Source organism: Bos taurus, chromosome 4, assembly GCF_002263795.3.
Source record: "Bos taurus isolate L1 Dominette 01449 registration number 42190680 breed Hereford chromosome 4, ARS-UCD2.0, whole genome shotgun sequence".
Lineage (NCBI taxonomy): Eukaryota > Metazoa > Chordata > Mammalia > Artiodactyla > Bovidae > Bos > Bos taurus.
This window is the reverse complement of record NC_037331.1, coordinates 30,639,689-30,655,696: the sequence shown is the minus strand read 5'-3', so window position 1 is coordinate 30,655,696 and position 16,008 is coordinate 30,639,689. Positions and strand designations below refer to the sequence as shown.

At 38.0% G+C, this 16,008-nt stretch overlaps 1 protein-coding gene across 1 annotated transcript in view; it reads right to left on the bottom strand.

The window, feature by feature from the left end:
- Positions 1–16,008, bottom strand: part of DNAH11 (dynein axonemal heavy chain 11) — a 369,205-nt gene that overhangs the window by 37,973 nt on the left and 315,224 nt on the right. The window contains 5 exon segments of the mRNA XM_059885820.1: positions 329–522; positions 1,957–2,079; positions 5,085–5,255; positions 12,101–12,241; positions 15,466–15,630. Coding sequence (XP_059741803.1) covers positions 329–522; positions 1,957–2,079; positions 5,085–5,255; positions 12,101–12,241; positions 15,466–15,630 — 794 coding nt within the window.

Here is a 16,008-nt window from a genome sequence, read left to right as displayed (position 1 = left end):
TAATGCAAGTGCCTGGCCTCTGAACTCTGCCAGCTCTCTTCCTAGAATATTTCCATCAGTTTCCGGTTTCCCCTGCTGATTTCAGAACTAAGGTTTTCAGGAAGAATACGCTCAGTCCACTGACAGACTAGTATACTGTTCAGTGTTTAGCAAATCTTAGCAACAGTAGTGATTATAATATAAAAATGCTGGCAGAATCACTTTTCATTAACACGAACCATAATGTCTCCACCATTGAGTCTCCACCATTGAGTCTCCACCAGATACTTCTAGTCTTTAAGACAAAGTTTCCTCTAGGTTAATTTCTATAAGAGCTAACTGTCCCCACCTGAGAGCATATGTCATTCTGTCAGGGCGCATTGCTCTCAAAATAATCAGCTTCTGTATTAAACTTTTCTTCTTCCATTCTTGTGGCAACTTTTCCTTTTCTGGACACTCGGATTCTGCCCACTTCCTCCACTGCTTGGCAGATCCTTCCACATCTCGGTCGAGGCCTCGAAACTCTTCCATGAGGGCGACCGCCTGTGATAAAATGGGGAAGCAGAGGAGACTAACATAGCAGCTAGTGTAGAGCAGCCTGGAGTCTGAGACAAAGAGCTGTGAATGTTGAGGCGAGCTCCCTGTGCTAGGCAGTAGGTCCTTGGTGATTATCTATTTCATACCTAAAAAAACTACAACACTGTTATTCATCTATAATATAAACTAAAAATTAAAGAATAAGAAAGAAAGAAGGGCCTGCAACAAAACAAAAAAATAAGACGTGTGACTATATTGGATCCTGTGCAGGTAAAGTGGTGCTGGACAGTCTTCATTGCCTCTTCAGATTTATTCAGGACGCTCCCTGTCCTGCAAAGGCGGTGATTGTGAAGGATGACTTGAACAAAGTGTCCTGGTTTTCTGCCTGGTTGGGTCTGACCAACAGGAAGCACTGGCAAGAGGCTGGAGGGCCAGTGAACGGAGGCGAAGGTACCTCTTCCCAGTGCTTTCTGTGCTGATGCTGTTCAGTAGTGGCTCCGTTTCCTTACGGAATGCCAGAGTTCTGAGAAGCTGGCTCCCTCCCATAGTTTCCTTTCTCAGGAGTTTCACTAAGTGTTCCTTTCCCACCCTTTCCCCTCCCCATCCCTGGCTGATCCCCTTATCTTTCTTCTTATACAATGAAAATATACTCTTTGTTAAACTTTTAAAAAATCATACTTTGAATTTGCCATTTGTTTTCTGCTGAGACCCTGATACACAATTGAACTTGAAGTTATAATTCTAAAGTAATAATCTAATTAAAAATTCTATTTTAAAATAAAATCTAAACATACTAAAAAACTAAGGAAAAACATAGATATTTTCAATACAGATAAATGTTCCTGTCTTAGGGAAAAAAAAAAAAAAGAGTATGGCGAGGCTTAGTACGTGATGAGCATCTCTGAGGAATTCCAGAGTCAGAGAATAAACTTTTAGTAATAGAATCTTCTGACAGAAACGTGGAATAAGGATTTACAATTAGGGTTGTGCTGCTTAAACATTTTACAATGATAATACATGACTATACCACTGTATAAATTAACAAAACTATTTTGAAAAAGTGGAGAAATACTATAAAAAAGAAAAACCAAATGAAGAAACAATTCAGGTCAACTGAAAAAAAGATCACTTATACTCCTCAACTTTAACCAAAGGTCCTGTACATTATACATATTTATTAACAACTTTCCCATCCATAAATAGATCAGAAGTTCCTTTACTTCCAAATAAAAAAGGGAAATTAGAATATAGTTGGTGGACGTGTAAATTGGTGTAGCCACTATGGAAAAGAGTATAGGAAGTTCTTCAAAAAATTAATAACAGCATGTATCTACAACTAAAATGGTGTATATCACCTATATTTTTTAAAACTACATTTTAGAGAACTGAGATTTGAAGTAAGATTTAGAAATTTTTTGAAAAATCACGTTCCCAACATACCTTAATAGCACTCCATGATTGATTAGTGAGGAAATCAACAGGACTCTGGTAAGTGTGTTCAACTGTGAACCGAAGCAGGAAATCCAATTCAAGATGATCTATCTCTTTATTTCTCAGCAAAATCTTGAGAGGACACAAAGCAGAAAAGGGTCATGTGGTCTGCATCAAAATCCAGGATGCAGTCACCACTTAATAGACATGGCTGAAAAGGCAGAACTAAGACTTCTGAGAATTCCTATAGATATATATCAGTTTGTGGTTAAAATAAGGGACCTTAGATTATACTCATGAACTCAAAATCTTGATTGAAAATCTAATAGCAAATAATTACCAAACCTGGTTCATTTCAATTTTAACACCTGTGCTGACTAGCAGCATATTTAAACTATGCTTTAAACTATATTTAGTCTTCTGCTGTTAGATCAAACTTGTCTTGAAACTTTTTATACAAACTGAGAAAGCCTCAGATGAAAATGGACCGAATCACTAAACAAAAGGTAAAACTAGTACAGTGAGTTAGTCCTGATATAGAAATTATAGCCAATAAACCACGAGATACATAAGACTTTTCTTACACGCGAGATTATGTTGAGAAAAAACTGGAAGTTGTTTTACAGACACAACAAACACATCATGAACTGAACTTTAGGCATGTTGGTTACAGAGCTGATAAACAGCCCATAGAATATTTAGGAGGGACACAAATGAAATATTCCTAATTTCCACACAGAAACTATAACACCTTATAAAGGTAAACAGGTAAAATGTTTGAGGTTTGTGCTATTTAAAAATTCTAGATATTTCCAAAATGCATTACCGGTGGTAACATGTATCAGAATATTATCTTATTGGATAATTTTTCTTAATCCAATTTGATTTCATCAAACAAAAAGTTGTCCTCATATATATAAAGCTTACATTTATGTAAATAGTATTTCAGATAAATAATCCATATACATATTCTAAAAAGAAGTTTTAAATATATGTACACATGTGTGTATACATATGGTACCATCCCTGGTCCATTACTGTTCATGAACAATACACGTAAACATTCGAAGGTCAGCAAAACCCACAAACAATACGATTAAAATATGGGCAGAGGAACTGAATAGTCATTGTACCAAAGAAGGCACACAAATGGCTGACAGTTACATGAAAAAGTGCTGAACATCACTCATCACTAATCATCAGGAAAATTCAAATCAAAACCACATGAGATGTCATCTCACACCTGTTGGGACGGCTATTAGCAAACAGACGAGAGATGACAAATGCTGGTGAGGATATGAGACAGGGACCCTTGAACACTGTTGGTGGGAATGTACACTGGTAAAGCTACATGGAAAAGAATATGGAGATTCCCCCCAAAATTAAAACTAGAACTATCACAGAATTCAGCAATTTCACTTCTGGGTATACAAAGAAGTAAAATCATGATCTCAAAAAGATATCTGTATTCCTATGTTCATTACAGCACTTTTTTTTACAATAGCCAACATACAGAAACAACCTAAGCCTCCATATATGGATGAATGGATAAAGAAAACGTGGTGTGTGTGTATGTATGTATGTATAATTTTTATATATGCACATTCACATATACAATGGAATATTACTCAGTCATAAAAAGAAGGAAATCCTGTCATTTGTGACAAGATAGATGGACCTTGAGGGCATTATGCTAAGGAAAAGAGTCACACAGAGAAAGAGAAACACTGTATAATCTCACTTTCATGTGGAATCCAAAAAAACAGAACTCACAGATACAGAGAACAAGTTGGTGGTTGTCAGAGGCAGGTGGTGGGGGTGGAAAAATGGATGAAGGTATGAAAAGGTATCAACTTTTAGTTATAAACAAGTACTGGGGATGTGACGTACAGCATGGTGATCAAAGTTACCAATACTCTATGGGTATTAGGAAGTTGCTAAGGAGTAAGGCTTCCCTGCTGGCTCAGTGCTAAAGAACTCGCTGCCAACGCAGGAGACACAGGTTCCATCCCTGGGTCAGGAAGATCCCCTGGAGAAGGAAATGGCAACCCACTCCAGTATTCTTTCCCGGAAAATCCCATGGACAGAGGAGCCTGGCAGGTTATAGTCCATGGGGTCGCAAAAGAGTTAGACATGACTTAGGGACTAAACAACAAAAAGAGAGAGTAAATCTTAAAGTTCTCATCATGAGAAAAAAATGTAACGATATGAGGGGAAGGCTGTTGACTAAACTTATACTGTAATCATTTCACAATATATACATACGTAAGATCATTATGTTGAACATGCTGGCCTAATACAATGTATGTGTCTATTCTGTCTTGATAAAACTGGGAGAAAGTTAAAAAGAAAAATTCCATTTTGTAATGCATTACTGTTTATCACATATATTATAAAATGATTCCACCCATATATTCTTTTTTAACCCAAAGGACTCTATTAACACCAAAACTATTGAAAGAGAAATGATAGTTTATCACTATTAACAGCAAGTATTTAAAAATGCCTTCTTTGAGCAAAGTACTTAGGAAGACACAAAACAAGACATCTTTCATCAAGATTTGAATTGACCGAAAAAGTTATACAGCAAACAGACTAATAAAAGGAACACATGTTTATTTCATCGAGGAATGGGGTCCTTGATGTTTTTTTTTTTTCCTCACCAGGGGTACTTGTATTTAAACAAAATCGTTTGCAGAGTCCACATGAGAAAGAGGTCTTACTGAAAGTTGGAGTGTGAAACCTGGAGCTCTTTCCATACATTGACTGTTTTTTAACGGGGCTCTGAAAACCTCCCAGGACCACTCAGATTTGGAACTTTAACCTTGAGATTCTCTCCAAGAAACTCCCCAGGAGGATAAATACCTGGGAGGTCTGTACAGGACCTGGAAAGGTGAGGCCAGCGCCTCATGGGCCTGTTTCACAGAGTGATGGCCGATGTGGTTGCCCCAAGTGCAAACCCACCCAAGCCACTGCACGCTGACCGACTCACAAGGCTGACATATGCCCAGGTTCCCTCCGGGAAACTCAAACTATCTTTAGGCCACCAAGGGCTTCCGAGCAGCAGTGAAGTAGCTAATACACAGAGATGCGACACTCGGGTTCTGGGGCTGCTTTTCAGTGACTGATTTCCTCACCTGGAAAGCCATCTGGGACAGGAAGGTGAGTTTGTCCTTCTCAAACAGCGCCTGGCTGGTGTAGAGGAAGACGGCATGGGTGATGCTCTCGGTCAGGGCGGAGATGCGCCCCGGCATGTCCTCCACCTTGTCAGTCTGCTCGATGGCTCTGTGGAACAGCATGTTGAAAGCCTGGGGAATTCAAGGCACTGTTAAGGGGTGACAACTGATGGCAGGTGTCCAGCTAGTCCCAAGCCAGAGGCTATAGTGTATGGATGGGGAGAGAGAACAGGATGGGTTTTACAAGGATTCTATGAGCTCTAGAACAGCTCCTGGCATGTGGTAAGGCTTCAGTGAAAGTCTGCTATTATTTTTAACATTATTTCATAAAATCTACCCACGTTTTCTTCCTAACCAACTGAATTGCACTGTCCTTTGTCCTTCTACCCATGCAATTGAATATATATACATATATATATTCTTATTTTTAATTTTGGTCAAATACACAAAGGGTAAAATTTACCATCTTATTAGTTTTAAGTAGTATTAAGTATATTTACACTGTGGTACAACCCATTTTCAAACTGTTTTCTTCTTGAACAACTGCAACAGTGTTAGACAACAACTCACTTAAAAAACTCATTTAATTATATCAGTAACTCCCCATTCCTTGACAACCACTATCCTACATTCTGTTTCTACAAGTTTGACTGCTCTAGGTACTTCCTATAGTGGAATTATATAGTATTTGTCTTATTGTGACAAGCTTGTTTCACTCAGTATAATGTCATTAAGGTTCATCTATGTTGTAGCATACGTCAGAATTTCCTTCCTTTTTAAGGCTACATACTGTTTCACTGTACGTGCATATTAGCTGTGGTTGTTCGGTCACTAAGTCCTGTCTGACTCTTTGCAACCCCATGGACTGCAGTATGCCGGGCTCCTCTGTTCTCCACTATCTCCTGGAGTTTGCTCAAATTTATGTCCATTGAGTCAGTGATGCTATCCAATCACCTCATCCTCTGCTGCCCGCTTCTTCTGCCTTCAATCTTTCCCAGTATCAGGGTCTTTTCCAATGAGTTGGCTCTTCACATCAGGTGGCCAAAATATTGCAGCTTCAGCTTCAGCAAGTCCTTCCAATAAATATTCAGGACTGATTTCCTTTAGGATTGACTGGTTTGATCTCCATGCAGTCCAAAGGATGCTTAAGAATCACAATTTAAAAGCATCAATTCTTCAGCACTCAGCCTTCTTCATGGTCCAGTTCTCACGGCTGTACATGATCCCTGGAAAAGCTATAGCTTTGACTATGCAGACCTCTGTCAGCAAAGTGATATCTCTGCTTTTTAATACGATGTCCAGGTTTGTCATAGCTTTCCTTCCAAAGAGCAAGCATCTTTTCATTTCATGGCTGCAGTCTCTGTCCACAATGATTGTGGAGCCCAAGAAAATAAATCTGTCACCGTTACCACTTTTCTCCCTTCCATCTGCCATGAAGTGATGGGACTGGATGCCATGATCTGTTTTCAAATGTTGAGTTTCAAGCCCGCTTTCATCCAGGGCTGGACATTTGGGTCTATTATGAACAATGCTATGAACACAGGTGTACAAATGTCTCTTTGAGACCATCTTGTAATTCTTTTGGGTATATGTTCAGAAGTGGAATTGCTGAATCACAAGGCAATTTTTAAAACTGTCATATCATTTTCCAAAGTAACTGCACTGTTTTACAACCCTTCCAACAGTGCACAAGGGTTACAATTCCTCCAGATCATTGCCAACACTTGTTATTTTCTGTTTCTTTTTCCCCCTGAAATATTGTAGCTATCCTAATAGATATGAAATAGTATCTCATTGTGATTTTGGTTTGCATGTTCCTAAACATTACTGATGTTGAACATCTTTTCAAATGCTTATTGGTCATTGGTCATGTCTTATTGATCATGTCTCCTTTGGAGAAATGTCTCTTCAAGTCCTTTGCTCATTTTCTAACAATTATTTTTTTGTTTTTGTTATTCCACGCATGTACTTTTGTGATCCCCTTTGATTATCTCATTCTTTAAAAAATCACTCAATATTTGATTTTACTCATATGTCTTGGTAGCAATGGGGCTGTATAGATTTTTACATATATCTATAGATATTTAAATATATAGCTAAACATAGCCAACTCTATACATCTATAATCCAAATCTATATATCTATAAATAGATATAAAAAATATCAAATTTTTGACTGGTGGACAAGGACTAATATACTTGAAAGAAAGTAAAACCCTACAACAACTGACAGTAAATATGGGTAAGAAGGTATTAAAAAAAAGTACCTATTTGCTATTTACATTTTAAAAATCAATTTTTAATTTATAAACAATAAAATGCACCCATTAAATAAAAAGCTCAATGAGTAGTGATAAATGTATCGACTTCAGTAACAGTCACTGCAGTCAAAATGTAGAACCTTGCTATCCATGTTGCCCTAAAAAGTTCTCATGTGCCTCTCTGCAGTCCGTTCCCACCATTATCCACCCCATCCCTGCCCACCGCCGAGCTGTTTCTCTCATGGCAGATTCATTTCAGATGTGCGCTTCTAGTACTTTGTTTCGAGTTGATTCCCTTTGGGTAAAGACCTAGAGTAAACATTTAGATCATTTTGTAACTTTATGAGAAACTGCCAAACTGTTTTCCAAAATAGTGTTAGCACTTTGCATCCCCGCTGGCAAAGTGAGAGAGGCGTAGCACCACATCAGTGCTAACACTTACATTAATGACAGTCTTGTATAATTTTAGTTTTTCTATTAGGTATACAGTCATATCTCATTCTGCTTTTACTCTGCATTTCTCTGATGATTGTTGAGCATCTTAAAAATATGCTTATGGGTAATATATATCTTGGTAGACAAGTCCAAGCCTTTCCTCCATTTTTTGAGTTAACTATTGAGTTGTATATTCTGATTTAAGTTCTTTGTGAAGTTTATGTATTGGAAATAACTTTTACTGATCTATGGCTTAGTTTTTCACTTTCTTAATGTCTTTTGATGAGGCTAACTTTTTCTTTCTCTTATACTCTAAGAAATTTTTATTTCTCTTATACTCTAAGGATAAATCTTTGCCTAAACCAAAGCCCAAAGACTTTCTATTGTTCTCCGGGAAATTTTACAGCTTAGCTTATTCATTTTTAACTCATTTTATATAGAGTGATGTAGTAGCTAAGATTCATTTTATTCCATGTGGATATCCAGTTGTCCCAGCACCATTTGTTGCAAAAACGATTCTCTCCTCAGTGAATTGTCTTAACACTCACTTCCAAGAATCAGTTGACCATACATTTATGGGTCTGCTTCTGGACTCTTTATTCTGTTTCATTGATCAGTGTATTTTTATTTAGGCCAATCAGTGTAGTTAAGTCTTGAAATCATATACTGTAAGTCTTCCAAATTTGTTTTTCTTTTTCAAAATTAGTTGTTTTTAAATCCTTGGCATTTCTACATAAATTTTAGAATCTGTTAGCCAATTTCTACCAAAAAAAAAAAAAAAAAAAGCCCTTCTGGGACTTTCACTGAGACTGAATTAAATCTATAGATTAATTTAGATAGAATTAAAATCTTAATAATACTGATTGTTCTGAGTCATAAACATGGTCTTTTTCTCCATTTAGTTGAACCTTCTTTAATTTTCTCATTAATATTTTATAGCCTTCAGTATGCAGATCTTGTATCTGTTTTGTTAAAATTAACCCTAAGAGCTTCAGAATCTTGGAATCTACCATAAATAGTATTTATTAATTTTATTTTCTAAATGTTTATTCCTCATATATAGAAATATAATGAATTCTGTATATTGACTTCATATCCTGTGATCTTGCTAAAAACTCACTGCTTAATCCTAGTAGTTTCTCATGAAGGTAGTAGGTCATCTGTGGAAAAAAGATGGCATTTCTTCTTTAAAATTTCTTTTTTTTTTGTATTGTTTCACTGGCTATAACCTCCAGTGCAATATTGAATAGAAGTGTTAAGAGAAGACATTCTTGTTTTGTTTGGATCTTAGAGGAAAGTATTCCATTTTTCGACATTAATATTAGCTGAAAATCCTCACAGATGCCCTTCAGCACACAGAGTATGATAAAGTGACCATTTTATCCCAGTTTTCTCAGAATTTTTTTTTTAACCAAATGTTTTGTCAAGTTCTTTGCATCTTCTGAATTATAGGCTTTTTCTCTTTTTTATTTTATTAATATGAAGAATTACATTGTGTGATTTTTAATGTTTAACCAACTTGCACTCCTGGCATGAATTCCAATTGTTCATAACAGATAATGCTTTTTATACGTGGCTGGATGCAATTTGCCAATCTTTTTTAGTAGTTTTCAACAATGTTTCTGAGGGGGGCTGCTCTGTAACTTTCTTTCCTTGTAATACCATAGTCTATTTTTGGTGTCTGGGTAGGCTTGGGCCTGTATTAATTTTCCCCTTTCACACTGCAGGGAATCCAAGCCTGCCGGGAGCCAGCGTGAGGAACTCCGCCCGTGGCAAAGGTCATGAGGAAGGAGTCTCGGCATATGCAAAGGCGGGATTGAGCCTCAGGAGTCCCTCTGGAAATTCTCGAGCATCTACCCCCAAAACCAGAGTCTGACTACTTTACTACTTTGTGCTCTCACCTATACCTCTGACTTTACGGGGGGCTGTCCCCCACCACCATCTCTCTCTCTGAAAGAGAGTTAACTTACAGCTCCAGTTAATAAAGTTCCTGGGCGTGACAAGAGTGTTTTAGTTCACAAACTCCTTTTGAAGTTCTCTAGCCTGCCTGAACAGGTTCTTCCGGCCACATGTGATTGTTCACAGCCTCCCAACCATGAGAGGCACAAGATGTTCTAAACTTTCTAAATACAGATTCCTTTGAGCAGTTAGAAGATTATTAGTACAGGTATAGTGGATTGATTAGAAATTATATTGGTGAAGGGTTTTCATTTATTGGGCCAATGTTTGCTGCTAAGTTTCCATATCCCTTACCTACTGTGTCCCTAGGAGTGTATTGATTAATATAGTTGGTGTATAGGAATGTAAGTAGTAGCTTTAATGTTTATAACCTTGGACCCTTGAGTTAATTCTTTTCTTGTTATAGCCCACCACACCTTTGCCCTATAGGAATGCAGCTTTATCTAATGCTTTCGGAGGGTGACGCCTGACTTGAGAATAATCACCTTTAGAGAAAAATAAATTTTCTGAAGAAAGGGTCATAAAATGTTAATAGGCCTCCTGGCCAGAAGATGATGTAAATCACCTAAACTTTTGCATATGATAAGTTTGCAGGAAGAAAGCCTGGCTTCGATAAGGATCAAGGACTGCTGACCTTGCGTGACTCTACCCTTTCCCCCATTATCCTCTATGCACAACTTAAGGTATAAAAACTACTTTGTAAAATAAAATGCGGGCCTTATTCACCGAAGCTTGGTCTCCCCATGTCGTTCTTCTCTCACCTTCTGGCTGAATTCCCATCTGGAGTGTGGAAGCTCGTCAAGCCTACTAATTTTGCCTGGGCTTCTAAGATCTGAGTGGGGAGGCCTTAGTGTCTTCTCTCCTTCGGGAGAATGGGAGGATGCCTGCGGCCTACGTAGGTGACGCAAACTCTTTGTCTTGGAGTTTTATTGGCTTTCCACGTAAACCAAGTTATTCAGCCTCTTTTCTTCACTGAATTTCTTCGCTGAGCTATCCCTATTTAACCACTCTTTATATCTTTAATTCTATTGTATCCTGATCACCGAAGCCGTCTCCCCTTCAAATTCCCTGGATCCACCGGGGCTGGACCCTGGCACAAGCCCCCTGTGCTTCTCAGAATTTCTTTACTTGTTCCATCTTACTAGACATCTGCTAGTTATTCTTGATCCTTCCTCTTTATTATTGCCAGTATCCAATCCATCTCCAAGCTGACTGTTGTACCTTCAAATCGTAAGTCTATACACTTCTGTTTGAGTCTTTTGCCATCACATGACTCATCTGCCTACAGCCTTTCAGTGGCCTCTCTCTGTCCACAGACTATAATCCAAAGTCCCCAGTAGAGGCCTCATGTGATCCAGATACTCCCAGCTCTCAGGACTCATGTCTCACCATCTTCTCCCTCATTCATTACACTCCAACCACTTAGATTCATTCACCTGAAATCTCGAAAACTCTTTCCTGTCTCACATGTCTGTTATATTCTCCAAACACTATGTAACCTCTGAGAGGTATTCCCTGAGCCCTCAGTAAAACAGCCTCTCCATCTCTACTGTTCTCTCTCGTTGTACTTGTCACTTTTATACACACACCAATCTACATATCTCCACTCTTATCTGTGTTTTCCAAACTGTACACTCAGCAACCAGCACAACATCTGGCATTATGACTGATCACAATAGCTATTTGTTTAAAAACTGAAAGATGGAATGAATCTTTGGGTTCAGACCACTGGGTTCAGAATCAGTCATGGGCTCAAATCCTGACTCTTACAATTATGAAATGTGAATTCTTTGCCAATTAAAAATCTGAACATATTAGTTTTTTAAAATAAGGATAAAATAACATATTTTATTGAGATGTTTTAGGCATAAGAATGAGCCAAAGAAAGAAAGTGCCTTGCATGAAACACTGGCTTAATCAATAGTTATTACCACTTTTTTTCCCTCTGTACCAAAATAAAATGGGAAATCTTTTTTATAACATGTACACTTTCACAAAAAAAAGTACAGGAGCCTCCAGGAGAATTCCCTTTATGTGTATATATATATACACATAATATATTTATTAAGCTCCTTAAGATCCTATTGAAGAATGTAAACAGTGTGCTTTGAGTCACGGAAGTTAATTATTTCAAAGCCTTATTGAAAATTAGAAATGAAAGTTACTGAGAAAGTAAAGATTTCTTTCACCTTGTTTTTATTTTGCTAGCTAGATCCTTGAGACTCCTTACTGGACACACTAGATTGCTTAAAAAAAATTCTAAACTTTCAGAAACAAGTTGAACTTCTAAAGTTTAAATTGTTCTTAGCATATTCATCATTACCTTCAAAGAGAATTGATAGATGGGGTTGATTTTTCTGAGGTCATTAATCACAAAATATAGAAGAGATGCTCTTGCTGCCACTGGTCTGTAACATTCTCGGGCCTCGTTGATTTTTCTTTCATTTTCTTTAGCTTCAGTCACCTATGGTGGGAGCAGACAGCGTAAGTAACTTACTCTTGATGGTCTCTAGTGACGGAAGGGGCATATCTGAAATGAGAAGCCAGTGGTACTGATGTAGACAACACGCATGGCATCTCTACGCGTGGCCTTTTACAAAAGTGTAACATTCATATTTTAAAATAATCTTTTTATAAACTGACTTTTAAATGAAAATGGATGTAACTCCAGCTGTGTTATGGTTACAGATTAAACAAACTTGATTGTTTCTGGTTCTACAGAATTTATTCTGAGTAATGTCACCTTCCTGCCTCCCCTCTCTCTTTCAGGGGTTAATAACCCAGCTGTATCACCTCCCAGGGATAGCCCTTAAAAATCTGCTGGGTCAATTCAATGCCAATCTCTTAATTAGTCAACAAGGTATCCAAATGCAGCCAAGGTCAATAAAATATCCAATAACTAAGCTTACTAAAAAGCCTTTATAGGAAGATGCTCATGACTGCCTAATTCTGACTTTGCACCAGATCATCCATATGCTCATATATTTCCATTTAGTTTATCTTTGTACGATATTAGCCTCTGGGTACATTCAGAGAGGTAATTAAACACACAGACCATCATCAGCCAACATACTCGTTTTTATTCAAGACACAGTTTCTTCTATCTGGGACTGCTGTTGGTCCCAGAGCTTTACAAGGTACAATATTTGTCCAACCTTTGTTTACAGACTTGATTCATCATACTTGTCTATAAAAGGACAGAAAGAAAATGTACAGCAGAAGCCAGTAGTATAAATTACTGCTCAAAGCAGGACCTCTGACAGGATAATATTTAAATCATTGTGTTTGGAACACCCAGACCTTTGTCTAAGAGGGTAACTGTAAATAGCCCTGTCTAACAATTCATTTAGCTTTTTGATGGTGTACTTGCAGGAGGCACATATTGGTATGTACTTCAAATGGTTACTCAGGGGTTAAGTGGAAGGGAGGGATAACTTGGGAGATTGGGGTTAATATATACATACTACTTAGATAGCATATTCAAAAGCAGAGACATTACTTTGCCAACAAAGGTCCATCTAGTCAAGGCTGTGGTTTTTCCAGTGGTCACGTATGTATGTGAAAGTTGGACTGTGAAGAAAGCTGAGCGCTGAAGAATTGATGCTTTTGAACTGTGGTGTTGGAGAAGACTCTTGAGAGTCCCTTGGACTGCAAGGAGATCCAACCAGTCCATCCTAAAGGAGATCAGTCCTGGGTGTTCTTTGGAAGGACTGATGCTAAAGCTGAAACTCCAGTACTTTGGTCACCTCATGCGATGAATTGACTCATTGAAAAGACCCTGATGCTGGGAGGGATTGGGGGCAGGAGGAGAAGGGGACGACAGAGGATGAGATGGCTGGATGGCATCACTGACTCGATGGACAAGAGTTTGAGTGAACTCTGAGAGTTGGTGCTGGACAGGGAGGCCTGGCGTGCTGTGATTCATGGGGTCGCAAAGAGTCGGACACAACTGAGCGACTGAACTGAACTGAACTATCAATAAAACAGAAACCTAATAAGGACCTACTGCATAGTACAGCGAACTGTACTCAATATTCTGTGATGGCGTATATAGGAAAAGAATCTAAAAAAGAGTGGATATATGTATTTGTATCACAAATTCACTTTGCTGTATGCCTGAAACTAATACAACATTGTAAATCAATTATACCCCAATAGAAATATTAAAAAAAATTTTTTAATGTAGAGCAAAGAAGGAAGCTCCTACATGGAAAAATGTTAGGAAGATAGCAGAGATATTTTAAGAGACAATTAGAAGTTAACTTCAAAGCTAAGACCTAATTTACTTAATTGCCCTAATCTTTACCATTTTAGGAGCTACCTAGAATTCACTTACTTAAAAGGAAAGAGTAATTTGGGATTCTATTTCCTTACTTAAACTAAGACAAATATATTGGATGTGTGGCAACACAGTGTTAGCTAGGTAATTAATAGATTACTTAGTAATGAGGATACTCCAGAAAGCAAATAAGGGTCCCTCTCATTTCGAAACCTCAGCGTTTTAAAGACTCGTGGCCATGTGTGAAAGTCCAGCATGCATTCACAAGGCATATTAGGACACGTGTTGGATGTTCAGCAGGAAGTCTACTAACTGACATTTTTTCCTAGCTTTTAGGAAACGTCACTTTCCTGGGGAAATAATGCATCTGAGTGCAGTGGGAGACCATCCTTTGCTCAGTTTCCTAGCACTGAAGGCCTGTAAACAAAACTTAAGCTCTAAGTATTTCTGTAAAATGTATGAGAGACCAGGAAGCCTGTGGTGAGACTGCAGGGTATCAGTTTGCTGAAGCTGAAGGCTAAGCCTTTTAATATTTTAGACTACGTAAGCCAGCAGGGCCCAATTTCCTTCAACTTTAGTCACTCAGGAAAAAATAACAGCCTGACAGAGTCTACTGTGCACGACTGAATCTCTCTTGAGTTAGGAGAAGCACATCTTCAAGCATCTCTATCTCCATTCAGAAATCCAGAGTTCACTTTTTAAGGGCAGTTTATGAAAAGGCCTGAATTCCACAGTCAGTCCTTTTAGAGAAATGACCAGGTGGGACTATGCTTCTGCCCAAGCACTTCATTCAAACAGAATAAGCCCTCCAGAAGTCCAAGGAGCACTGAAGCACTATTTACAATACCCAAGACGTGGAAGCACCTAATTGTTCGATAGAAGAATGGGTAAAGAAGATGTGGTACATATATATACGGTGGACTATTACTCAGCCATTAAAAAAAGAATGAAATAATGACATGTGCAGAAACATGGATGGACCTAGAGGTTGTCATACTGAGTGAAGTCAGAGGGAGAAAAATCCTATGATATTGCTTATATGTGGAATCTTAAAACCAATGATAAAAATGATCTTGTTTACAAAATAGAAACAGACAGACTTAGAGAATGAACTTAAGGTTGGTGGGGGAGGGGAGGTCGGGGGGATAGTTAGGGAGCTTGCGATACACAGGTACGCACTGCTGTATGTAAAATGGATAGTCAACAAGGACCTACTGTACAGCACAGGGAACGCTGCCCAATATACTGTTAAAAAAAAAAAAAACTAATTGGGAAAAGAAGAGATACATGTATGTGTATAACTGAATCTCTTTTTTGAACACCTGCAACAAACACAACACTGTTAATCAACTATACTCCGTGATAAAAAGTTAAAAACAACCCTCCAGGCAGCGCCTGCCTTTTCCTACCTTGCACTCTATCTCGGCTGCAGTGGCCTTTGCCCTCTCCAGTCTCTCTACCAGTTTGGTGTCATCTAGAAAGCTCCCTTCTGCTGCAGAGAGACGCAGAAGGAGGTCGTCCTCCAGGTACTTCAGCTCTATCTTAAAGTCATTTTGGTGCTTTGTCAGAACCAGCTAATGCAAACCAAGCAAAAGGTGAGAGACAGTGAATAAATTCATATCATTTCATATAAAACAAAACACTTAGCATTACAATTGTAGTAATCATAATCTTTAAAAATTCTTTAAAAGCAATACACATAGTTAACTATGCCCAGAAATTTTCCCAATTAAAGTCAGGTATAAATTATTTTTAAATCTAGATGGAGATAATCAAGGGATAATTGCATAAGAAATTTTGGCATCTCATAGAAATATAATGCACTTTTGTATGCCAAACATCTCTGCCTCCTCCACCACCTGCTAAAATACAGAATTTTAAATATTTGTATTTTCTTGCTTGTTTGTATTGTTTGTTTGCAATGCATTTAAACTTTAAATTCAGAAGGCATG